A 25,462-nucleotide genomic window follows, 5' to 3' on the forward strand; every position below is an offset into this window, starting at 1 on the left:
TGTGCGTGCCGGTCAGTGAGGTGGGTGCGGTGATTGGTGGCGACCCGGAGAGTAGCGGGTTTGCGTGTGAGCCCTGTGGAGGCAGCGTTTTCTGGGCTTCGCTGGTTCTCTCTCTCCAGAAGGTTCTGCTGGTTCTCCCAGCTCGGGGTACACGGCTCTGCATCGCGCCGCCATGATGGGCCATCGTCCGGTACTCGTGCTTAGTGAGTTGTGGGAAAGCCGGGGAAGGGACCCCCCCGTCTTCACCACCCTTCTTTTTCCGCACTTTACAGCCTTGCCTCAGCCCAGTCCCGCTCAGGTCCGGCCACTGAGCCTTCCAGTCGTTAATTTTGGAAGCCCCTTCTCCCGTTTTCCTCTCTTCTCTTAACCCATTCCCCTGTCTTGGCAAATGCAAACTGACCTTCCTGTCGCCGAGCCTGTTGAACGAAACGGCGTTCCGTTCTTCACCCCCAACCCCCGCCCTTGCACTCTTCCTTGAGCGATTTTCAGTGTGTAGCTGAATGAATAAAGATTTTTTAGTTTGGCCTAGCTTTATAATCTTGGCCCATCCCTTCGTAACGGTGTAGCCTCGGCCAAACTGCTTGATTGAAAATGGCTCCATCTTTGTTATTAGGGTTAACAGTATTTCCTCATAGGATTGTGAGGCTTAAATGAGATAAGGAGATACAGCTGTTTAAAAGAGGGTCTGTCAAAACAGTGAGTGGTATCCTTGGCCACTTCCTCTTCGGTAGCCATCCTCTTGAATTTCTGTTAGTCAACCCCTTTTCACGAAGTAACCCTGCTTCCCTCACTGGTCTGGCTTAGATGTAATTATTCCCTCAAGTGTCCCCTCCGTTGTAATCTTTCCCACTTACCAGCTGAGTTTTCCCAGATTCCTCGATTGGTTCTCTTTACCCTTCGGGAACATCCCAGATTTCATTCCTTACTTACGAGTCCCATTTCCCTTGTCTTCCCTTGGTATGATTCCAACCTGTGTAACTTTTGTATCCTATTTGCAAGAGCATTTGAGCTGCCTGACTAGCCATTTTCCCTCCCTCACCATCTTCTTTGTAGAGGAATGCTATTCCAAGATTTTATCTATTTTGTCTATACCTGGAAAATAACTGTTTTCAGACAAGAATTCACTTAACCCAGAAAAAAACCCTGTTTTTTCTGATGAATCCATCAGAAAGGTCCATGCAGGATTTTAGTTATCACTGTCTGAAATAGGAATCGAAGTCCTGAGAATTGTGTTTAGTTTTGATGGGACTGGATCAAAAATTTTACAGCAAATTGTAGGGAAAATATAATTTGGAGAGAGGAGTGAGACGTTACTTAGGTTCAGTTATAGTCTTTGGCTTCTCTCCCATTGAGAGGGCCCTGGGGTGACTGAGTGGTGCATTGTGCAGCCCTTTGGAGGTCCACGTTAATCTCTGGCATTAGTGGCTGTATCCAGTTAGGCTCCTTATAAAATACGTAGTCAGCTCTTCCTAATGGTAAATGGGTAACTGAGGCATTCTTGTTATGTCCAAGCATGAAGTGACTATCTTGGCAGACCCAGACACTTGAGTGTGTGTTCTCATTCCACAGCACAGTGGGGGGCACTATCAGTAATTATGCGAGGACTGTCAGTATGATTCCCCATATCCAAGTAGGAGAATATGAACCCCCAAACTCCCTTTTTACGTAAAGGAGAGATTGATGCTTTTAGAGACACCAGCCCTTTGAGAATCTCACGGATCGCAGATCTCAGGTTATGAATTCTTGCTGTAAATACATGAATGTTTTGCTAGAGGGAAAGTGATGACCAGGATTCCAAAGTTGAAGCTTTATGGATTGTTTCTTCATATACCAGGGGTTGAAGTAAATAAAGAAGTAAGTAGCCATAAGTATGTACGTTTACTTTTTAACAGTTTGTCGAGGTATAGTTGACATACAATAAGCTGCACATATTTAAAGAGTACAAGTTGATAAGCTTTAATTCATATATACATGATGAAACCTGGGTGTTTTTATTTTCAAAGATCGGGGAATAAATAGCTTATATACAGTGTGGCAGTCCTGAGCTGTTGCCTTTTGTTTTTATATATTTTAGGCCAGAACACAAAGCGTGAATCTGGAAGAAAAGTTCAATCTGGAAACATCAATGCTGCCAAGGTAGGTAGCACATCTTTTAAGTTGTTTATAATAGTTTGCCTGTAGCTGCCTTCCCTAGTATTTCTGTATTTGTTTGCAATTTGGCAGAGGAAAAGTTGACTTCCGTTCCTTCAGGATATTTCCCTCTCGGTGATAAGGAGAAGGAAGCCTTCCCTCTCTGAGCTAGGCCTAATGGTCTTCTCACATTAACTTGTGCATATTCTATTGCTGTACGTTGTCTCATAATATTCTATTTGTGTTTGTCTCCCATACTAGACTGAGTTAGTTGAAGGGAAGAACTGTATTAATTCCCTTTTGTATTCCTAGTACTCATTGTAGATCCTGGATAGGTAGGTATTCAGTAAATATCTTTTGAATGAAAGAATGAAAAAGCCCTAGATCTAATTAGCGTGGGGTGGAGGCTACTATCATGGAAAGAAATACAAATACACGGACCTTCAGTTATCTGGACTGCTGGGAAACTGAAGCTCTGGAAGGCATGTCTCTTTTTTTCCTTGTGAAAAGTTATTTATTCTGCATCCAGAAAACATTCCCAAAGTGGAAAAAGCAAAGAACAGAATCTAGCCATGTGGCGTGCTGTATTTAAAGTGGTCGCCAACCCTACTTTGGAAGTGTCCTTGTTAAAACACTGGCTCTGTGGGTTACTCATGCCTCTTCCCCTAACACACTCACCATCTTCTGATTTGTGCTTACATGTTTTGTATTTTCTTTCCATAGACTATTGCAGATATCATCCGAACATGTTTGGGACCCAAGTCTATGATGAAGGTAGGCTTATCTCATACTGAAACTTCGACTACAGATTTTCCCTTTCTGTTTTCTGGGACACTTAAATATAACTTTTGCTTTTGTCCTAGATGCTTTTGGACCCAATGGGAGGCATCGTGATGACCAATGATGGCAATGCTATTCTTCGAGAGGTTTGACTTTTCGTTTTGCTTTGTAACATTTTATAAAGGATACATAAAGAGATAATGTAAATAATGATTAGCTTTTTTGGGCTGCTGTAGCAAGTTACCACAGACTGTGACTTGAAACAACAGAAATTTATTCACATGGACTGGAGGCTGGCGGTCCAAACTTAGGGTGTCAGCAGTGCCATGCTCCTTATGAAGGCTCTAGGGAAGAATCCTTCCTCTTATAGCTTCTGATGCTTGACCACATTCCTTGGCTTATAAACTCCCCTTCTGTCATATGGCATTTTCTTGTGTGTCTCATAAGGGCACCAGTGGTTGGGTTTAGAACGTACCCTGGTTACCCCTGTGACCTCATTTTAACTTGGTTACATCTGCAAAGACCCTATTTCCAAATACAGTTTTCAGGGGATGAGACATCAACATGTTCTTTCAGAGGACACAATTCAACCACAACAATGGTGTTCGCAATAAATAAGCTAAAAGATACTGTTCTGTTCTCAAGAAACTTCAGTAGTTAAGTTGTCCTAATGCATTTTTCCCCAAAAAGAAAGACTTGGAAAGGTGTTTTACTTAGATCTCTTAGGGGCCACTTTTAATCTTTAAAGCTGTGGTAAAACAATAAAAGGGAGTCAGTGTGGAAGCAAGAAGCTCAAGAGTTAGGACCAAGCAGAATGGGTTAAGAGGTCTTTCTTTCAGATTCAAGTACAGCATCCAGCAGCCAAGTCCATGATTGAAATTAGCCGGACACAGGATGAAGAGGTTGGAGATGGGACCACATCTGTAATTATTCTTGGTAAGAAAAGAATGGAAGGTTGATAAGGAAAATTAGATTGAAACATAAGATTTTTGCCAGAAATAACGTCAGATATTTTTGTTTTGTTTCGGCCGCAACGCGCGGCATGTGGGATCTTAGTGCCCTGACTAGAGATGGAATCCACCACACCCCCTGCAGTGGAAGCATGGAGTCTTAACCACTAGACTGCCAAAGAAGTCCCCTGAGTCATATTTTAAGAAGAACATTTTTACCAATCCACTAATTATAAATGTTTAAAGAACTTTTTGCTAATTTTCTGTGTATTCTCTCCAGCTGAGCATAAAATGTTCATCGTGGTATAGGATGAGCTTTGCAAATCTGGTTGAATAAAATACAGTCCATTGTCATTACTCACAATAAGTTATATTCTATAAAGTCACCACAAACACTGAATTAGTGAATACTAAACCATCACTCCGGGGGGAGTATGGGGTTAGGTTCCTCAAGCCTCCAGTCACATATTTATCAGTGCATAAATATATACGTTTTATGTTTTGTTTGTTTTAAAGATACCTTATTTAATATATATTGTTGATTTATTAACACTGGACTCATGCCCAGTAGCACTATAACTTAGGCCTGAACAAATCTTATGTTGTAAGTTATTGTCTGTACAGGGCACATTACAGCTTTGTTGCACGTAGGAAAACTAGATAGTACTTTAGGACGATACTTAGGCCATTTTAAACAGTGAAATCAACAAGAAAATGCTCAAAAAATGTGGAAAATGTGCCACTAAATATACCACGTAAAGGACACTTGTTTACATGTGTTACATGGGAATTCCCCGGTGGTCCAGTGGTTAGAACTCCACCTTTCACTGCCAAGGGGGTGGGTTTGATCCCTGGTCCGGGAACTAAGATCCCACAAGCCGTGTGGCACAGCCAAAAATAAAAATTAAAAAATTAATTAATTTAAGAAAATGAAAATCTGTAGCAATATGTTTTTAGGAATTGAGAAAAAAACTATTTTCTAATTAGGATATGCCAGTTTATAGTGTTGGTCCACAGGCCTAAAAATAGAATCCTTAACAAAATTATTATTATATGAACTTTTTAAAAATTAATTTTTAAATGCCTTTGTATTGCATTTTGAGAATGGTGAGTTGGGTGGAAATTTGCTTGAGTCACCACCAACTAATCACATCTTTAGATCCAGTTCTTTTGTGGATTGAGAATTAATTACATATGGCTAGTTCTGTACTTTGAAGAGAAACTTGGAGGATGAAAGAAGTAGGTAAGACTCCATATGCTTTTTCACTTATTTGGGTAGAAGATGAGCTTTAGGTATCAGGCAGAATTTTTTAGCTGGTAATCTTAGTTAAATCTCGTGGAGATATTAAGTAAGTATCCATGAGTCTAGGTTTCTTAGACTTAGGTAGCTTTTAAAAAACCAAAACTGCCATTTCTGAAGATATCTTTCTTCTGTGATACTGTTCTGATTCTTCTTTAACAGGGTATAGTCTTTTCTAAGTTAACTTATTAGAGCATGTTTCAAAATATTTGATTATCTTTCTATTAATATACATGATGGTCACTTAGGAATTCTAAAGTATTGAAATCAAACATTTGAGCACATGCCAAAGAGTATACATGTGAACTTTTACACATTTGTGTACATTTTAAAAATTAGTGTCAGTGGACCTGGTAGTACAAGCCCTTTGTGCAGAAGGTCCTTTTTTGACCAAAATAATCGTTTTTCCTCTTTAAAACTTTTTTTAGAAAGAAGCTTTTGTGTGTGTGTGTGTGTGTGTGTGTGTGTGTCAATTAGAATTAGAAAGTAAGGACAGTTTTTAAAAGGAAGGGACATTTTACCAATAATCCCTCTTCCAGAGGGTAAATTTTGTAAATTTTTATGGGTATTCTTGCAGATACAAAGTTTTGTGGGTTTTGTTTGTTTTCAGTTCCAGCAGTTTGACTACATGCTAGGTATTGAAATAATAAGCAAGTCAATTTTCCTTTATTTTTCTTTCAACTTTAGAGTCTTCGGGAAAATGTTTACCATTTGTTTAGGAAACTGGGAACAAATATTTAGTAAGATCACAAGAATAAGTCAACCCTGGGATCAATCTTTGATCATTTAAAATATATCTGATGAGAATTTTTTTTTCTGAATTTGCTTGTACAAAGTATAAAATTTGGAATAGTATTTGCATACTTTTGGGGAAACCTACTTTAGAAAAAAGAGCAGGTATTTTTAGAAGCATAATGAAGTTGCCTTGATATCCAGGTACTTTTCAAAATGTTACGGTGTATGTATCTTTTTTCAGCAGGGGAGATGTTATCTGTGGCTGAGCACTTCCTAGAGCAGCAGATGCACCCAACAGTGGTGATCAGTGCTTACCGCAGGGCTTTGGACGATATGATCAGCACCCTTAAGAAAATAAGGTATTGGAGGTGGGGACCAGAAATGGGTAGTGTCAACTATGGGAGGCCTGGAAGACTAATCTGTTCTTAGATGATAAAGGAAGACCGAGCACATCACCGGTAGTTTATACCCTGGTATTATTTTGTGAGAAGGAGAAACAAAGAGGGGAGCAAAATGAAGGGAAGGATAAGAGAAATAAAAGTTTTTAGAAAATGGCAAAGGATGCAAAGCAGACAAATAAAAGAAGCTAGGTTTAATTCTTCAAAATATATTTTGGTTATATGCAGTCTGCTAGTTTCCGTGTTAGGCACTGCTATGGGAAATGTGTAGTAAGTAAAATAAAGCTATTCTGCAGTTTTAGATTCTAGTGGGAGAAATAAGTTAAGGAGTTAGATAATTATTCAGGGCTTAAAATACCCTACCATCGTGTATGATTATAACTAATTCAGTCAGTACTCTCTCTAAAGTACTGTGGAGGATGGTAGCCAGGGGTTTTCATTAAAATCAAAAGGACTGGTACTGAAAATGCTATTTGAATCCTCTCTAGTTATCACAGGGCTTGCTGTTAGTCTGTGTTTGCTGAGTGCTATAAGGTAATAAAAGGAATATAGGAATGTGTGACTTCTACTTGAGGAAATGTCAGTTAAGTAAGAACATGATACAGAATGCAAAATTTTTCTGATTAAAAAGGTTGTTTAAAAAATAAAACCTGGGGGCTTCCCTGGTGGCGCCGTGGTTGAGAGTCCGCCTGTCGATGCAGGGGACGCGGGTTCGTGCCCCGGTCCGGGAGGATCCCACATGCCGCGGAGCGGCTGGACCCGTGAGCCATGGCCGCTGGGCCTGCGCGTCCGGAGCCTGTGCTCCGCGGCGGGAGAGGCCACAGCAGTGAGAGGCCCGTGTACCGCAAAAAAAAAAATAAATAAAAAATAAAACCTGGGACTTACCTGGTGGCCCAGTGGTTAAGAATCCGCCTGCCAGTGCAGGGGTTACAGGTTCGAGCCCTGGTCTGGGAAGGTCCCACATGCCGTGGAGCAACTAAGCCCATGAGCCACAACTACTGAGCCTGCGCTCTAGAGCCCGCGAGCCACAGCTACAGAAGCCTGCGCGCCTAGAGCCTGTGCTCCGCAGCAAGAGAAGCTACCACAATGAGAAGCCCGTGCACCACAAGTAGAGGAAGCCCACACGCAGCAACGAAGACCCAACACAGCCAAAAATAAGTCAATTAATTAAATAAATTCATTTTTAATTAATTAATTAAAACCTATCATTTTCTACTCATATCCTTAGGTTGTCGGGTACACAAGCACCTAGCAATTTGGTGAGCTTTGTATTGTACTTCCTGCTGTTAAGAAACAAAGTATATGATAATATCTGTCTAGCACTCTTAACAGAAGGAGGTGTTTGATTTAAAACATTTTTATGGGGCTTCCCTGGTGGCGCAGTGGTCGAGAGTCCGCCTGCCGATGCAGGGGACATGCATTCGTACCCCGGTCTGGGAAGATCCCACATGCCGCGGGGCGGCTAGGCCCGTGAGCCATGGCCGCTGAGCCTGTGCTCCACAACGGGAGAGGCCACAACAGTGAGAGGCCCGCGTACTACAAAAAAAAAAAAAAAAAACATTTTTATGAAGTAAACTTTGTAAGAATGTAGAGTACACAAAGGATTTATTGAATACTTGGAGCTGAATCATTCATTTTTTTTTTTTTTAATCAAGCAATAACTGCTTGTATATCTTAGATAATATTTTTGGAGCTATTGCTTTTTCCCTAAAATACATAATTCAGCAACTATTTAATGATTGCTTATTGTGTGTCTTACTGTGTTAATAAAAGGGATTTCAACAGTATGTGAAAATTTGGACAAGGTGGTATCCAAGGTCTCTTACTAGATAGTCTTGCCATGTACAAATTTATAGTCTCGTCGGAGGAGACTAAACACATAAAAACACTGTGGCGCACCATGTATTATGATGCTAGGTAAAATAGAATCAGTTGTCCAAATGGATAGCACAGACCGATGGTGATTCTCAAGAGGAGCTCTCAGAATTTGCTAGTTACAGGATGAGGTTTCAAAGATAAAATGTGTCTTGACCCAAGTTGTGAAAGTAATAGAGTTTATTTGGTTGGAGCAGAAGGTAAAGAAATTATTTTACTGTAAACTCTAAGTGTGGAGAGTTGTCAGACATGAGAACAGATTACTCAGGGATTTGAGACACCTTTCAGGGATGGGTTAATTATAATCTTGCTAAAAGGCAGAGGGTGGACAAAGTTACTTCTTGATAACACTTAGTTTCCTACAAAGGAACAGATTCCCCTTGTTCTGCCTGTTGGCCCACTATTATAGTCATCAAGATACAGATGAGGACTTCCATAAACATCCAAGATCCCACTGAGCATATTATTCGTTTTTCTTTTCTCCAGTACCCCTGTTGACACCAGTAACCGAGATGCGATGCTGAACATCATCAACAGCTCCATTACTACCAAAGTAATCAGTCGGTGGTCTTCTTTGGCTTGCAACATTGCCCTGGATGCTGTCAAAACTGTACAGTTTGAGGAGAACGGTCGGAAGGAGATTGACATCAAGAAATATGCAAGGGTAGAAAAGGTAAACTCTTTGAGTGTGTACTTTGGAGACAAATTATTTCCTAGAATGAGACACTTGTGGAGGAAATAAGTTTAAATCAGAGCAAGATATTTTTATTATTAGAACCAGGAAGAAGAGTATTTGCTACCTGGAAAAAAAAACTTGAAAAAGAGGGTGCCAAAGAGGTATCTGAAATAATTCTGTTAGCTTCACTGCTGTCCCTACACAGGGTCTACAGGGGCAAGAGAAAGGCTTATTTTTGTGTCTGTATTTGTGCATTTGTGTACATAACAGCCACTGGGTCAGGAAATAAACAAGAGCTCTACAGCATAGCGCTAATAAGCCCCAGAATGCTTTCTCCATCTTTATTATAATTTAAGATTTAAAAGTAGCATTAATATCTTGTGGCCAATAGATGGAGCCCTATGTCTAAAATTCATGGAAATATCTTTCAGGAAGTAGAGATCTGCACCCTTTTTTTTCTTTTTAAGAAGTATTGCGTGATTCTCCATCTATTCGGCTGCGCCAGGTGTTAGTTGCGGCACGCGGGATCCTCATTGCAGCATGAAGGATCTTTTAGTTGCCGCATGCGGGACCTAGTTCCCTGATCAGGGATCAAACCCAGGCCCCCTGCATTGGGAGTGCAGAGTCTTACCCACTGGACCACCAGAGAAGTCCCTGTGCCCCTTTAAATCTGTCAATCACTGAATTTCTGTCTCAGCCAACCTTCAAATTGTGTATCATGTGCTAAGATTGATGTGCTTCCTAGAGAGAAAGAAATATGATTGCAACTGTAGTTGTTTTAGAGGTTCATGGAAAAAAGATACTTTAAAAATCTGAAATGGTGGTTATTTGGGAAAGATGAATGTCTGGGCAGGGAGTTGAGAAATTGTCTCCTCGTTGTGGATTGAAGTGGTTCTTTTGCTCAGATACCTGGCGGCATCATTGAAGACTCGTGTGTGTTACGTGGAGTCATGATTAACAAGGATGTGACCCATCCGCGGATGCGGCGCTATATTAAGAACCCTCGCATCGTGCTGCTGGATTCTTCTCTGGAATACAAGAAAGGAGAAAGCCAGGTAATGTCCCTGGCCCTATTCCTTAAATTTGATGTAAGAATCTGTTAATATGGGCAAGGGAATTAAAAAGTTTGTTACATGCTTACTCTGTGACCTTTACAAGTAATCTCTGATTCTTACAACTACCCTTTACAGCAGGTGATACTGACTTCCATTTTACAGATGAGGGATCTACACCTCAGAGAAGTTAGGTTAATTGCTTGAGGAACACAGCTGGTATTGGCCAAATCAGAATTTGAACCCAGCTCTGTTCGGCTTCAATTTCACACTATCATGCCACCTTTCATAATGCATCAGTAGAACATAGAGTAGGAGTTAATTGAGCTTTGAAGTGCCAAAGAATTTCCAGAGGGCAGGAAGCTTACAAGGCTCCATCACCCTTGGATAAAACAAAGTAATTGAAGCTTATCAAACAGTGGTTGGCAACAAGAATCGATTTATTAGTGGGAAGAATTAAGACGCTGAGTTACCATGCACACTGACAGGTCAGAGGAAACATTGAACTAAGTGGCTAGAGACCTTAGCCAGACTCCACTAATTACATTGTGACTTAGCATTCCAGTTGCTTTATAATTAAATGGGGTTAAACTAGATGACTGCTGGAGCTAAAGTGGCTTATGAGGTGTTGGGTCGTGGCTTATTCTAACTCATGCTTTCTGGGATACATGAGAGTGCTGGATGGAGGGAGTATGGTAGGTGGGATGACCCTAAAGAGCTTCACCAATCCAAAATTTTTAATTCAGAGTGACTTTTCTTCACCACATAGACTGACATTGAGATCACACGAGAGGAAGACTTCACCCGAATCCTCCAAATGGAAGAAGAGTACATTCAGCAGCTCTGTGAGGACATTATCCATCTGAAGCCAGACGTGGTCATCACAGAAAAGGGCATCTCGGGTAGGACTACATTCATTTTTCCAGACTATTGTTGTGGTAGAAGAGGGTCGGTGATTTTTTTCCTCGCATGTTGTCATACACTGAACATAATTAACATGTGATGGTTAGGGTACGTGGAGGATAAAACCTGTTCAGAACCCAGGGTTTCTGGTTTCCAGCTTGACACCTCTATTCTTGCAGATTTAGCTCAGCACTACCTCATGCGGGCCAATATCACAGCCATCCGCAGAGTCCGGAAGACAGACAATAATCGCATTGCTAGGTGAGTAGGCCAGGTAAAAATAAGATTCTCCTTCCCATGTGTTTTTATTTTGTAGCTTCATAATATAGTCATCTTTATCTGAAAAAGTTTAGCATAGGATAAAGCCAGCCAAATTATTTACAGATGGAAATAACCTGGGTTTAGCCATCTGCCCTCTTCAGAAGCCCTCTGTCTAGGGACTTCCTGTGGTCTAGTGGCTAGGACTCCATACTCCCAATGCAGGGGGCCTGGGTTCGATCCCTGGTCAGGGAACTAGATCCCATGTGCCACAACTAAAGTTCCTGCATGCTGCAACTGAGACCCAGTGCAGCCAAGTAAGTAAATAAGTATTTGAAGAAGAAGAAGTTCTCTATCTAGAGTAACAGTTATCTGCTGCATGAGACTCTGCTGCTCCTAACCAGTAGTGAACAGCTTATGCTTAGACATCTATGATCACTACCTTGGTGTAGGGATCCATTTCAGATTAGTCTGTTTTAACTAGCTCAGAATATAGCAGATCCAACAATTACCTTGATTGGATCCTCAGCTGCTGTTAATGCAACCTTAGATTGCACTACTACTTCAGCACAAATATCTAGGCTCAGATACCATCTATTTTTAAGAGTAATTTTTTTTTTAAAAGGTAAGTCTATCCTAACATCACATAATATGCCATAGATCCAAATCCAATTTTATACTTAAAACGCTTTCTCTGAAATGGCTCGGCATACATACATATACATAGTTGACTCTACATGCCCATGCGTGGGGAAAAAGTGACAAATAAAAAATTGGCCCCACATGGGCTTCCCTGGTGGCGCAGTGGTTGGGATTCCGCCTGCCGATGCAGGGGACACGGGTTCGTGCCCCGGTCCGGGAGGATCCCACATGCCGCGGAGCGGCTGGGCCTGTGAGCCATGGCCGCTGGGCCTGCGCGTCCGGAGCCTGTGCTCTGCAACGGGAGAGGCCACAACAGTGAGAGGCTCGCGTACCACGAAAGAAAAAAAAAAATTAGCCCTATATTTATTAAAACTGGGTGAGACATATACTTATGTACCTAATCACCTTATTTCTTGCTTGAGCTTTACATTGTCTTTAGTACAGTCCTGTTATTGGCCTTGAGATCTAACTGGGCATTATAGGATGAGTTCTATCTAGAAATGACCATTATGTGTTATACACTTGGTCAGATATGCATAAGAATTCATTTGTCCCAATTTTAGGGTCCACTAAGTATACTTTGAATTAACTTGTATCTCGTTACAGTAGTTGCCTTAGGTATGCACACTTTCACTTATAAAGCCATATTAGTTTAAGGAAACTTCACCTATATATTTGGAAATCTATTTCACCAGGCAACCAAGACCTCTCGAGTTAGGTAGAAGTGTTGCTAGCAGTCCACTTTGGCCCTTAACCCTTACACCCCACCACAGACCCTAAGGACCAGGAAGATGAGTAAAAGTATTTGACATCATCTGGTCTTCTCCCTGTCCGCCTTCTCCCCATCTAATCAATAGAGCCTGTGGGGGCCGAATAGTCAGCCGACCAGAGGAACTGAGAGAAGAAGATGTTGGCACAGGGGCAGGCCTGTTGGAAATCAAGAAAATTGGAGATGAGTACTTTACATTCATCACTGAGTGCAGAGACCCCAAGGCCTGCACCATTCTCCTACGGGGGGCCAGCAAAGAGATTCTCTCGGTAAGTCAGCCTTGGAAGTGTGACTGAATGATCCAGGTCATTCCATTTCTTGAGAGTTTCCCAGAGAGCCTAAAATTATCCTGTTGCGCATTTATAGTTATTTAATTGCCATCTGAAGCCACAAATCTCTCTCTTCTTATTTTTTAAATATTTTTATTTTTAATCATGGTTTAAATTTTTTTAATGTAAAATTTATCATCTGAATAATTTTTAAGTGTACAGTTACAGCAGTTTTAAGTGTATTCATATTCACATGCAACAGATCTTCAGAACTTTTTTTATCTCAAAAAATTGAGACACTATACCCATTGAACAATGGCTCATCATTTCCCCATCCACTAGCAACCACTGTTTCCTTGTTTTTTAAGTTGAAATTATAAATATTACTTTTTTTTTCCTTAGTGAGGTTAAGTATTTTACCAAAGGCATATAGCTAGTAAGCAGAGAGTTTCCACTACACTGTGCAGCCTCCTAGAGTACACAGCTAGACAGGACAGAGTAAGGTTATAGGTCTGTCAAGCACAATGGACAAAAGCCTAACATCCCAGAGTGATACCACATTCCCCCTGGCCTTGTTGCAGTTGTAGTTAATGTGTTTTTCCAGAGTTAGTAGCATCTGCCCTGCCCAAAAGGTTTGAAGGACCTTTCTTAGTTTGCCCTCCTTGGTGGTTTACCGAATTTGGCAGTCAGGAAGTCCTTTGGTGCTTCTGATTTGTCCTTGAGTCATCAAGCTCTGGCTTTATACTCTTTGTTTGCTTTCCCAAGGAAGTAGAACGCAACCTCCAGGATGCCATGCAGGTGTGCCGCAATGTTCTCCTGGACCCTCAGCTGGTGCCTGGGGGTGGGGCTTCTGAGATGGCTGTGGCTCATGCCTTGACAGAAAAATCCAAGGCCATGACTGGTGTGGAACAATGGCCATATCGGGCTGTTGCCCAAGCCCTAGAGGTCATCCCTCGTACCCTTATTCAAAACTGTGGGGCCAGCACCATCCGTCTACTTACCTCCCTTCGGGTGAGTTCCTTTCCATGGTCTTCTCTTGATGGGGTAGGAAAAGCTGTGTTTGGCCTAAGAGGGTAGTTCATGTCTGTCTTTCCAGGTTCTCCTGGTAGCTTGTTCCTTTAAAATCTCTTCTCTTTCTTAATTTTTGATTTGTTTGTTGTCATTGCCATTTCCTCTTATCCCTACCTTATCAGTGCAGTGTATTTGATTTTTATGTAATGGTCTCTGTCAGCTTACTTGTCCCTAGTATTTTCCCCTTTAATTATTTATGCTTGTTCCAACTATAGGCCAAGCACACCCAGGAGAATTGTGAGACCTGGGGCGTAAATGGTGAGACAGGTACTTTGGTGGACATGAAAGAACTGGGCATCTGGGAACCATTGGCTGTAAAGCTGCAAACGTATAAGACAGCAGTGGAGGTGAGGCACTCTTAAGACATATGCTGTGCTGTTAATTTCCAGATAACCAGAAAACTGTGTTTGGTCCAGTCTTGAGGAGGGGGGGATAGAAGGCAGAGTATTCCCCAAAAGATCTCCCAAGGAATTCCATCCCCCTACTTATATTTAGCTCATTTAAAAAGCAAGGTAGGGGGACTTCCCTGGTCCAGTGGGTAAGACTCCGTGCTGTCAACGCAGGGGGCTCGGGTTTGATCCCTGGTCGGGAAACTAGATCCCGCATGCATGCCGCAACTAAGAGTTCGCATGCTGCAACTAAGAAGTCCACATGCCACAACTAAGAGGGTCCTGCATGCCACAACTAAGACCCAGTGCAGCCAAAAATAAATTTTTTTAATTAGAAAAAAAAAAGGGAATTCCCTGGCAGTCCATTGGTTAGGATTCCGTTCTGTCACTGCTGAGGGCCCGGGTTTAATCTCTGGTTGGGGAACTAAAATCCCACAAGCTGTGTAGCATGGCCAAAAGAAAAAAAAAGAAGGAAAAAAAAAAGGCAAGGTAACGTAGCACAGGCTGCATCCCTTGCTGACCGAGAACTGCATTTTACGTTCAAGACTCTGAAAGGGTAGATTTCAGATAAAATGGTAATTATATAGGAGGAGCTAGGTGATACGTCTAAAAGAAAACAAGTGTCCTTCCCTTCTTTGCTAACCTCTTTGGGGCTGTGGTTTTTCTCCTAGACGGCAGTTCTACTGCTGCGGATTGATGACATCGTATCAGGCCACAAAAAAAAGGGTGATGACCAGAGCCAGCAAGGCGGGGCTCCTGATGCTGGCCAGGAGTGAGCGGTGGCAAGGCAACCTCAACGCACAGAGCCAACAGTCTCCCCCTTCCCTGAGCCAGACTGCCAGGGACACTGTGGATGTCTTTGTTTGGAAGAGATTGGGTTGAGGGGCAGCCCCAGTCCCTTTCTGTCCCAGCTCAGTTTGCAAAAGGCACTGACATGTAATTCTTCTCTATTGTAAGCTTTCCATTTAGTTTGCTTCCGATGATTAAATCTAAGTCATTTGAGATGGTGGTTATTTGTTCTTCAACCTTGCCTGCCTCCTGGCAAGGAGGGAAGAGGCAAAAAACCTTACTGGGAAGAGATGGGAATGAGGTCATTCAGTATCTTTGCCTCCTTGAGAGGGTATTCTTCAGACTTCTCAGTAGATGCTGGTTGCGAAGGCTCTTGGAGTTCAAAGCATGATATTGTAAAGCTTAAAAACGTACCACCTTGCATTCACCACTCAAAGAACAGGAAGAACCTGTCCAAACCACGGGTGTTCCTTGTATGTGGTTGTACGTAGAGCAACACCCAGTACATGCTAGGGCTCAGGCATTTATCCTAAAGGACATAGAGCATCTGTTTCTGTACTGTATCCTGTAACTTTTCAGAATCCTTCCTATCATACCTAGAATTCTTTTTCTCTGCCCTCTCCCAGTGTTGTTGTTTTTTGGGTTTTTTTTGCGGTACGCGGGCCTCTCACCGTTGTGGCCTCTCCCGTTGCGGAGCACAGGCTTCGGACGCGCAGGCTCAGCGGCCATGGCTCACGGGTCCAGCCGCTCCGCGGCATGTGGGATCTTCCCGGACCAGGGCGCAAGCGCGTGCCCCCTGCATTGGCAGGTGGACTCTCAACCACTGCGCCACCAGGGAAGCCCCCAGTGGTGTTCTTGATTCCAGTCTATTTTGGCTTGCTGGCTTATTTTCCTGGCATGCTTGTGTCACAGTAGGACCTCTGCTTTCCCTGTAAGCAGAAACAAAAGATGTAAGTCCCATTTTGTGCTTTGTTTTTATCAAGACAAAAAAAAAATGTAGTGGCCCTGAGATGCTGGAAGCTAAGTGGGGCTAGCCTTTGATTTCTTTGGAGTCCTTCCTCTGGGCCTTCCACTGTCCCCTTTGTCCTCATGACTCATGCAATCAGACTGTGTCTCCTCCCTGACCACGGGACTTAGTGTTACTAAGTTGAATACTAGGTAGAATAATAATAGCTAGCACACATTGCCTATTGTATAATAGATACGTTCTGTTCACTTTGCATATCCTCAAAAGGACCCTATAAGGTAGGTAATAACCCCATTTTATGATGGGGAATCCAAAGCATAAAGTAGCTTGTCCAAGGGTCCCAAAGCTGATAAATGGCAGACCTAGAATTCCTGTGTAGGCAGTCTGCCTCTATAAGTGTATTTACAGCCGGCTGTGCTGCCTGAACAGAGGTGTGCTGTGGAAAAGGGCTTCTGGAGACTGTGTTCATGCCTAGTATTCAGCTTCCTGCTTAACCCAGTCTAAAGTCTTCAGCTTGGGACTTACCTGGTGGCACGGTGGTTAGGAGTCCACCTGCCAGTGTAGGGGACACTGGTCATGCGCCACAACTACTGAGCCTGCGCTCTAGAGCCACAAGCCACAACTCCTGAGCCCGTGTGCCACACCACTGAAGCCCATGTGCCTAGAACCCGTGTTCCACAATAAGAGAAGCCACTGCAGTGGGAAGCCTGTGCTCGCTGCAACTAGAGGAAGCCCTCACAGTAATGAAGACCCAACGCGGCCAAAAATAAAATTAAAAAAAAAAAAATGAAGTCTTCAGCTTTTTCTCTTCAATGAGAGGCTCTGAAATAAGGCTACCTATCTTTTGCTGAAATCCCTGCGTCTTTACTTGCAGTGTTAATTCCCTCAGAGCTTTAAGACCTTAAAGAAAGATGAGTTAATTCTCAAGTAGATAAAAATATCTTGAAGAAGTAGTGCTTGGAAGTTGTGGAGGGAGGAATTGCCTCCCATTTGTTCCTTAACACCTTTCTGGGTCCATTCTGGTTTCAGCTGTAATGGTTAAGCACTTGGATAATTGTACATAGTAGTCTTCCCTCCTGTCATCAGTGCCTCTTTATTCTTTTAAGACTTACAAAGTCTCCTGAACCTATGAAAATTCCTCCTGGCATGTTAGATCAATCTGTACTCTTCAGTCTAGCTTTCAGAGCCCCTCTGTGCTGTTCAAAGGCTAAATTTAAAAGTGATTAAAGGCTATCCAAGCCACTTTGTTGCCTGCGTGAACTCTAAATGATTCCATGAACACAACTTTGCTGCCACCTTGACTTTGTCATGGTTCTTCCCTGGCAAATTCCTGGATTCAAGTAAGTCCTATTCCACACCCCGCCCCCCAAAAGTGGTGTATTGGGGGTGGTGGGGAGGCTTGAATTATTTACCGAAACCCTTTGAACTCAGCCAAGACTCTTGCTTATATCTTTGCTTGTCAAGTCCAGAGTTGATAACCTCAGAGGGTACAAGTACTTTTTTTCTCAAGAAAAGTGAAAAGATTTTTTTTAAGTTTTATTGAAGTATAGTTGATTTAAGATTGTTTTAAAGTTCCAAAAGAATATTAAATACAGAAAAATAGAAATGATTTTCTAAAGAATCCAAAGCCCCTTTATCTGAATCCAACCACTGTTAGTATTTTGTTATTTTTACTTCCAGTCTTATTTCTGTGCAAAACTTTATTTATTGAAAAAGAAAAATAGGAACAGAAAAAGCTCAACACATATAGAACATTTTTCTCATCTGTTAGTTTCACTTAGCATTGGGGTCAGAGGCATTTTCTCATGGCATTATAACTTCTCTAAATTTTTTTTAAGATCTTTATTGAAATACAATTGCTTTACAATGGTGTGTTAGTTTCTGCTTTATAACCAAGTGAATCAGCTATACATATACATATATCCCCATATCTCCTCCCTTTTGCATCTCCCTCCCACACTCCCTGTCCCACCCCTCTAGGCGGTCACAAAGCACCAAGCTGATCTGCCTGTGCTATGTGGCTCTTCTGTTGTACAGCAAAGTGACATCTTTTTCGTATTTTCCATTCTGGTTTATCACAGGATAATGAATGTAGTTCCTTGTGCTATATACAGTAGGACCTTGTTTATCCATTCTGTATGTGATAGTATGCATATGCTAATCCCAAACTCCCAATCCTTCCCTCCCCGACCCCCACCCCTTACTAACAACCACAAGTCTGTTCTCTACGTCTGTGAGTCTGTTTCTGTTCCGTAGATATGTTCATTTGTGGTTTTTTTTTTTCTTTCTTTTTTGGCCACACCACACAGCATGTGGGATCTTATTTCCCTCACCAGGGATTGAACCCGTGCCCCCTGCAGTGGAAGCACAGATTCTTAACCACTGGACCGCCAGGGAAGTCCTGTGTTGTATTTTAGATTCCACATGTAAGTGATATCATATGGTCCTTGTCTTTTTCTAAGTTACTTCGCTTAGTACGGTAATCTCTAGGTCCATCTATGTTGCTGCAAGTGGCACTATTTCATTCTTTTTTATGGATAATATTCCATTGTGTGTCTTGGCAATTGTAAATAGTGCTGCTATAGGGGGTGCATGTATCTTTTTAAATTATAGTTTTGTTTGGGTGTATGTCCAGTAGTGGGATTGCTGGATCACATGGCAACTCTATTTTTAGTTTTTTGAGGAACCTCCATACTGTTTCCCATAGTGGCTGCACCAATTTCTGTTCCCACCAACAGTGTAAGAGGGTTCTCTTTTTTCCACCCTCTCTCCAAAATTTATTATTTGTAGACTTTTTTTCTTTTTCTTTTTTCTAGCCGCACTGTGCGATATGTGGGATCTTAGTTTCCCAACCAGGGATCGAACCTGTGCTGCCTGCAGTGGAAGCACGGAGTCTTAACCACTGGACCATCAGGAAAGTGCCCTTGTAAACTTTTTAATGATGGCCATTCTGACTGGTGTGAGGTGGTACCTCATTGTATGTTTTTCTTTATGTATAATTAATTTTTATTGCAGTATGGTTGATTTACTGTAGTTTTGATTTGCATTTCTTTAATAATTAGCAATGATGAGCATCTTTTCATATGCCTATTGGCCATCTGTATGTCTTCTTTGGAGAAATGTCTATTTAGGTCTTCTGCCCATTTTTCAATTGGGTTGTTTGTTTTTTTGTTATGGAGTTGTATGAGCTGTTTGTATATTTTGGAAATTAATCCCTTGTTGGTTGCATCATTTGCAGATATTTTCCCCCAGTACATAGGTTGTCTTTTCGTTTTGTTTATGGTTTCCTTTGTACAGAAGCTTGTAAGTTTGATTAGGTCCCATTTGTTTATTTTTGCTTTTATTTCTGTTGCCTTGGGAGACTGACCTAAGAAAACATTGGTACAATTTATGTCAGAGAATGTTTTGCCTATGTTCTCTTCTAGGAGTTTTATGGTGTCATGTCTTATATTTAAGTCTTAAGCCATTTTGAGGTTTCTTTTGAGTATGGTGTGAGGGTGTGTTCTAACTTCATTGATTTACACGTGGCTGTATAACTTTTCCAACACCACTTGCTGAAGATACTGTGTTTTCCCCATTGTATGTTCTTGCCTCCTTTGTCAAAGATTAATTATCTATAGGTGTGTGGGTTTATTTCTGGGCTCTCTATTCTGTTCCATCTGTTTTTGTGCCAATACCACGCTGGTATCTTTTTTTTTTTTAATTTTTTGGCCATACTGCACAGATTGTGGGATCTTAGTTCCCTAACCAGGGACTGAACCCTCGCCCCCTGCAGTGGAAGCATGGAGTCTTAACCACTGGACCACCAGGGAAGTCCAATACCACACTGTTTTGATTACCATAGCTTTGTAGTATTGTCCGAAGTCTGGGAAGGCAATGCTTCCTACTTTGTTCTTTTTCCTAAGGATTGCTTTGGCAATTCTGGGTCTTTTATGCTTCCATGTACATTTTAGGATTATTTGTTCTAGTTCTGTGAAAAATGTCATGGGTAATTTGATAGGGATCGCATTAAATCTGTAGATTGCTTTGGGTAGTAAGGCCAGAAAAATGAAAGTTTTTAAGGAAACTTTAGTTTATCCTAGAGTAGCCATTTGGGGAAAAAATTAAATTGGATCCTTTCTTCATTTATTACAGCAAAATTAATTCCAGGCGACTGAAAGATTTAAATATAAGAGTACTAGAAGAAGACACGAGATTTAAAAACATACTTACCAGGGGAATTCCCTGGCAATCCAGTGGTTAGGACTCTGCGCTTTCACTACCAAGGGCGCGGGTTCCATCCCTGGTCAGGGAACTAAGATCCTGCAAGTTGCACAGTGTGGCTGTAAGTAAGTAAGTAAGTAAATAAATAAATACTTATCAGAGTGGGGAAAAATAATAAATGTAACTACATAGAATATTTGCATGGCAAAAAAAGAACAAATGGGAGAGGGAGGATGATGTTTGCAACAATACAAGAGTTGATTTCCTTGAACTTTTAGAACTTGGCCATTAAGCAGATAGGGCCGGGCTTCCCTGGTGGCGCAGTGGTTGAGAGTCCGCCTGCCGATGCAGGGGACACGGGTTCGTGCCCCGGTTCGGGGAGATCCCACATGCCGCGGACCGGCTAGGCCCGTGAGCCATGGCCGCTGAGCCTGCGTGTCTGGAGCCTGTGCTCCGCAACGGGAGAGGCCACAACAGTGAGAAGCCCGCTTACTGCCAAAAAAAAAAAAAAAAAAAAAGAAGATAGGGCCTCAGAAAAATAGGCAAAGTGTATAAATAGCTCCAGAGAAGCAAAAAATAAATGACTAATAAAGCATGAAGAGATGTTTAACCTTATTCATAGGGAAATGCAAATTAAGTTTGGTAAGCACTTGCCAGGGTGTGGGGGAAATGGGCTCTCAGACATGGTGTGAGTGTCAATTGATGAACCTCATAGAGGGCAACTTGACTGGGCAATTCTACTCCTGGGTGTTTATCCTATAGATTTGGTTACAAATATGTATGAAATGCTTTTCATACAGGGATATTCCTTTCAGTGTTGTTTGCCGTAGCAAAATGTTGGATACTATCAAGGTTCTGGCTAAATATACCCATGGAACGTCCACCCTGCAATGAAAGACTGGAGAATGAGACAACTCCAAGTGCATTGATACAGAACATTCCTCAATGTATAAGTGAAAAAACAAACTGCAGAACGGTGGATTCCATTGTATCTTATTATACATATATATGTGTGTATATATGTATATGTATATATGTATTATCAAGTGTGCACACACACACACACACTTGAGGGAGTTCCCTGGCAGTCCAGTGGTTAAGACTGCACTTCCACTGCAGGGGGCACGGGTTCGATCCCTGGTCAGGGAACTAAGATCCCAGATGCCACATGGCGAGGCCAAAAAAAACCCAACAAAACATACACTCGAGCATGCATAGAATATTTTATGAAGGACACATGAGAAACTGATAATAGTGGTTGTCTCAAGGAAGGACCCAAGTTGCTGGGGAATAGGGGTGGTACCCTTTGGTACCTTATGAATATTGTACTGTATGCATTTTTTATTAGCCAGAATAATTTTAGGATTAGGCAAAACAAACAAACCAAAAACAAAAAAACAAGAAAGGACTTCCCAGGTGGCGCAATGATTAGGAATCCGCCTGCCAATACAGGGCACACAGGTTCGATCCCTGGTCCGGGAAGATCCCACATGCTGCAGAACAACTAAGCCTGTGCGCCACAACTACTGAGCCCATGTGCTGCAACTACTGAAGCCTGTGCGCTCTAGGGCTCACGCGTCGCAGTGAAGCCCATGCACCTAGAGCCTGTGATCCGCAACAAGAGAAGCCACCACAATGAGAAGCCCGTGCACCGCAACGAAGATTAGCCCCCACTTGCCGCAACTAGAGAAAGCCCGCACACAGCAACAAAGACCCAACGCAGCCAAAATATACATAAAATTTAAAAATTAAAGAAAAAAACCAAGAAAAATAAAAAGTGCATTCATTCAGCCAGACATGAACTCCCTCCTATGACAATTATGTATCACTTTCATGTCCTGTTTTCTGAGGTTTCTTTTCTCCACAATAAAATTGTGAGCTCTTCCAGGACAAGAACCTGCATAGCTGGGGGCTCAATAAATATTAAAAACTGACAAAAAGAACCCTCTGAGGTGTGCTATCTCTTCCATCGAATTCCTTCAAATTCTTCTCAGTGCCTTCCCTGCCACAGAGTCATTCTATAGATTACATTTGGATGTTGAATCCAGACATCATGCCTGCTTATAGGTAACTTTAGCGGGACCAGTTGGGTAGGAGAGGTTGGGAGTATGTCTGCAGATCTAGCCTGGGATGACTTGCTTGCCAGGTCATTTGGGGATGACGAACTCCTAACCTTTCTGATTCTATTCTCACTCACAAATCTGGGTTAAGGGAGGCGGTCTCTTTAAGAACTGTTGTGATGGTCCCGCCCTTTAAAGAGATCAGCTGAATCTGTGAGTCACATGATTTCAGCGTCTCTTCCGCCTTCTGAAGTTGGGACTGTGTGAGAAGCTATGAGGAGGGCCGTGCTCCTCCTGAGCCTACTTCTGACAGCAGCTCCGTTTGGCCTTCTGGGGGAGGAGACCCGCCGGGTGAGGGGCTAGAGCAGTAGGTGTTTCAGGATATGCTACCTTGAAGGGTGGTTGGAATCTAGGGCAAACAATTGGTGGGGGTGGAGTGTGCTTGCATTGACAAAAGAGTTTTTCAAACTGGGGGTTGGAGCAGCCATGGGTCATGGGACAGGATTGTGGAGTAGGGTGGATGTGAGAGCTTCCTGTCTTCTGGTGAAACCTGGACCTTGACTTAGCCCTGAGTGAGCCAGGTCCAAACAAGTGTTGGATTTCTTTCTTCCTCTCAACCTTGTGCCCTGATCTCTCCACCAGGGTCAAGGCAGTTCTGGCTCTACCCACCTCTCCTCCACCCAACCTCTGCCCTTTACAAGAAGGTTCTGTTAGCTCCCACAAGCATTCCTCTTGCCTAGGCCCCCAAGGTCCCACCCTTTCCTCATCATTTTCCAAGGCCCCTCTCCTTATCCCCAAACTTCTTTGCTCTGTGTCTCTCCCTGATCCTGTTTGCTTGACCCTCCACTGCTCCATGTTCCAGGTGTCTCTGAAGGTCATCTCTGACTGGCTGGACCCTTCCCAGAACCTGCTTCATATCTGGGCAGTGGGTGCCACTTCCACCCTGCACTATGTGTGGAGCAGCCTGGGACCCCCAGCCGTGCTGCTGGTGGCCACCAACACCCCCAACAGCACCCTGAATGTCAACTGGAGCCTCCTGATTTCCTCTGAGCCTGACGGGGGCCTCATGGTGCTTCCCAAGGAGAGCATCCAATTTTCTTCTGCCATCGTCTTTACCAGGGTGAGGAGGTTGGGGGAGAACCAAGGGGAAGAGTGCAGAGGTGAGGGTTCATTCGAGTTAGAGGGAGAAACAAGACTGGGGGTAGGTGAAGTCGAGTCAGGTATGAGAGCCTGGGGTGGGGCCAGTGAACGGGTGGTGGTGGTGATTCAGGAGAAAGCTGGACTCAGGCAAGCCTAGTCCCTCCGCACCCCCACCCGCCAGCTGTTTGAGTTTGACAGCACCGACACATCCGATGCAGCCGCAAAGCCTCCAGGAAAATCATATCCCCCATACTCCTTGGCCGATTTCTCCTGGGACAACATCACTGACTCATTGGATCCTGCCACCCTGAGTGCCACATTTCGAGGCCACCCCATTCACGACCCCACTGGGACTTTTGCCAGTGGCAGCCTGGCCTTCAGGGTAAGGGTATGGGGAGTCAGAACTCAAAAGGCTGGTTTACGAGGGTGGGAGTTAATGATGGGGGTTGCCTTCAAACACAGGCATCCACCTGCTTCCCACACCTCCCATGCCTCTTCCATCCTAGGTTCAGGCCTTCTCCGGATCTGGCCGACCGGCCCAACCCCCTCGCCTCCTGCACACAGCGGACACCTGCCAGCTAGAGGTGGACCTGGTTGGGGCCTCTCCCCGGGGAAACCACTCCTTGTTTGGGCTGGAGGTAGCCATGTTGGGCCATGGCCCTGACTGCCCCTCAGTGCAGGAGCAGCACTCCATCGATGATGAATATGCACCTGCCGTCTTCCAGGTCAGGCTTCCAGCAGAGAAGCAGATGGGTGTGGGGTGAAGGGGGACCCCATTAGGACCTCAGAGAATCATTCAACCATTTACCATTTAGCAACACTTCACTCAGCTCCTTTAAGTGCTGGGCACTGTGCTAATGAATTAGCCCAGTCTCTGCTCTCAGTGGAGGAGCCAGAGGGAAGGCAGTACAGTGTGACTAGTGCTCTGACAGATGGGATTTGCAAGGGCCCGGGGGCCCAAAGGAGGGAGCTGAGTGCAGGCTTGCTGAGTGTTGAGGCTGGAAAAGGACCCAGTGCCATCCAGTCCAGCTCCCCTTTCTACAGAGGAGAGATCGATGCAAACAGCCTGTGAGTTCTAGAACCAGGCCTAGGATTCAGGACAACTCGTGACAGACAGAGGCTGGGAAAGGGTGGGGGAACAGAAAGGTCGGGCACCACGGGTCCTCCTCATCCTGCCTGTTTGCCTTTCTCCCCAGTTGGACCAGCTGCTATGGGGCTCCCTCCCATCAGGCTTCATGCAGTGGCGACCAGTGGCTTTCTCTCAGAAGCAGGGGGGCCGGGAATCAGCCATGCCCTGCCAAGCTTCCCCTCTTTACCCCACCTTGGCATACCTTCTCCCCCAGTCACCCATTGTCCGAGCCTTCTTTGGGTCCCAGAACAACTTCTGTGCCTTCAATCTGACATTTGGGACTTCCACAGGCCCTGGCTACTGGGACAAACACTACCTCAGCTGGTGAGAGTCAGGGCCTGGGCCAAGGGTTTGGGAGGTCGAAGTGGAGGAGGGTTGGGCCTCTCGGCCTTCCCCGCTAAGCCTGCTCACCTCTCTTTCTCACTCTGCTCGCTCTAGGTCCATGCTCCTGGGTGTGGGCACCCCTCCAGTAGATGCCTTGTCCTCGCTAGTCCTAGGCATCATGGCAGTGGCCCTGGGTGCTCCAGCGCTCATGCTGCTGGCAGGAGGCGTGTTTCTGCTGCTGGGCCACAAGCAGTACTCAGAATATCAGCCTATAAACTGAGGCCTGCTCTCTAGAGGGAAGGACATTACTGGAACTGCCTTGCTGGTCTGCAGGTTTGAGGGTCAGTATTCCTAGCCAGCTGCTCCCTTTTCACATCTTGCTTTTCTGCAGAACCTCAGAGACCAGCCTCAACTTCCTGCAGACCCAGGTGGGGCTTCCTTCAAACTTTGAGGAGGGACCAGGGACAGAGTGATTGCTAGAGGGAGGGTCCCCTCCTCGTTGCCTCCCCGCCCCTCCACCACCCTATTTCCCTTGAATGGGACTCACAGGCCTAAATGAGAGGCCTTCTGACTTGTCTGCTACCCTGGAGGGCATGAAATAGACTAAGTTTTTCCCCAGGGCTTGTCTCTCAGTGTGTGAGTGTTGCTGGGTC

At 43.7% G+C, this 25,462-nt stretch overlaps 2 protein-coding genes across 4 annotated transcripts; both read left to right on the plus strand.

The window, feature by feature from the left end:
- Positions 1-46: 46 nt before the first annotated feature.
- On the plus strand, positions 47-15,199 carry CCT3 (chaperonin containing TCP1 subunit 3). 2 transcript variants are annotated; one of them, XM_004284559.3, is made up of 14 exons: positions 47-203; positions 2,075-2,136; positions 2,854-2,904; positions 2,994-3,056; positions 3,750-3,846; positions 6,137-6,254; positions 8,655-8,841; positions 9,750-9,899; positions 10,666-10,798; positions 10,979-11,060; positions 12,557-12,737; positions 13,503-13,748; positions 14,024-14,155; positions 14,869-15,199. In XM_004284559.3, the coding sequence occupies exons 1-14, from the start codon at positions 173-175 to the stop codon at positions 14,971-14,973; spliced, it is 1,638 nt and encodes a 545-aa protein (XP_004284607.1). In that variant the 5' UTR covers positions 47-172; the 3' UTR covers positions 14,974-15,199. The 2 variants fall into 2 exon arrangements, with proteins under 2 accessions (XP_004284607.1, XP_049551154.1); XM_049695197.1 differs by lacking the exon at positions 47-203 and adding an exon at positions 1,837-1,854.
- Positions 15,200-22,419: 7,220 nt separating this feature from the next.
- GLMP (glycosylated lysosomal membrane protein) lies at positions 22,420-25,429 on the plus strand. 2 transcript variants are annotated; one of them, XM_004284723.4, is made up of 6 exons: positions 22,420-22,567; positions 23,079-23,336; positions 23,538-23,738; positions 23,863-24,081; positions 24,553-24,809; positions 24,924-25,429. In XM_004284723.4, the coding sequence occupies exons 1-6, from the start codon at positions 22,490-22,492 to the stop codon at positions 25,087-25,089; spliced, it is 1,179 nt and encodes a 392-aa protein (XP_004284771.1). In that variant the 5' UTR covers positions 22,420-22,489; the 3' UTR covers positions 25,090-25,429. The 2 variants fall into 2 exon arrangements, with proteins under 2 accessions (XP_004284771.1, XP_012394023.1); XM_012538569.3 differs by having other exon boundaries at positions 25,201-25,429.
- Positions 25,430-25,462: the final 33 nt, after the last annotated feature.

This window comes from Orcinus orca, chromosome 1 (genome assembly GCF_937001465.1).
Source record: "Orcinus orca chromosome 1, mOrcOrc1.1, whole genome shotgun sequence".
Classification (NCBI taxonomy): Eukaryota; Metazoa; Chordata; class Mammalia; order Artiodactyla; family Delphinidae; genus Orcinus; species Orcinus orca.

Excerpts from the sequence above, each read along its gene's own strand:
- CCT3 (XM_004284559.3), top strand. The coding sequence starts at position 173 with ATGATGGGCCATCGTCCGGTACTCGTGCTTA. Across the intron at positions 6,255-8,654 it reads AGCACCCTTAAGAAAATAAG|TACCCCTGTTGACACCAGTA; the intron begins GTATTGGAGGTG and ends TCTTTTCTCCAG. Across the intron at positions 14,156-14,868 it reads CGTATAAGACAGCAGTGGAG|ACGGCAGTTCTACTGCTGCG; the intron begins GTGAGGCACTCT and ends TTTTTCTCCTAG.
- GLMP (XM_004284723.4), top strand. The coding sequence starts at position 22,490 with ATGAGGAGGGCCGTGCTCCTCCTGAGCCTACTTCTGACAGCAGCTCCG. Across the intron at positions 22,568-23,078 it reads TGGGGGAGGAGACCCGCCGG|GTGTCTCTGAAGGTCATCTC; the intron begins GTGAGGGGCTAG and ends TCCATGTTCCAG. Across the intron at positions 23,337-23,537 it reads CTGCCATCGTCTTTACCAGG|CTGTTTGAGTTTGACAGCAC; the intron begins GTGAGGAGGTTG and ends CCCACCCGCCAG.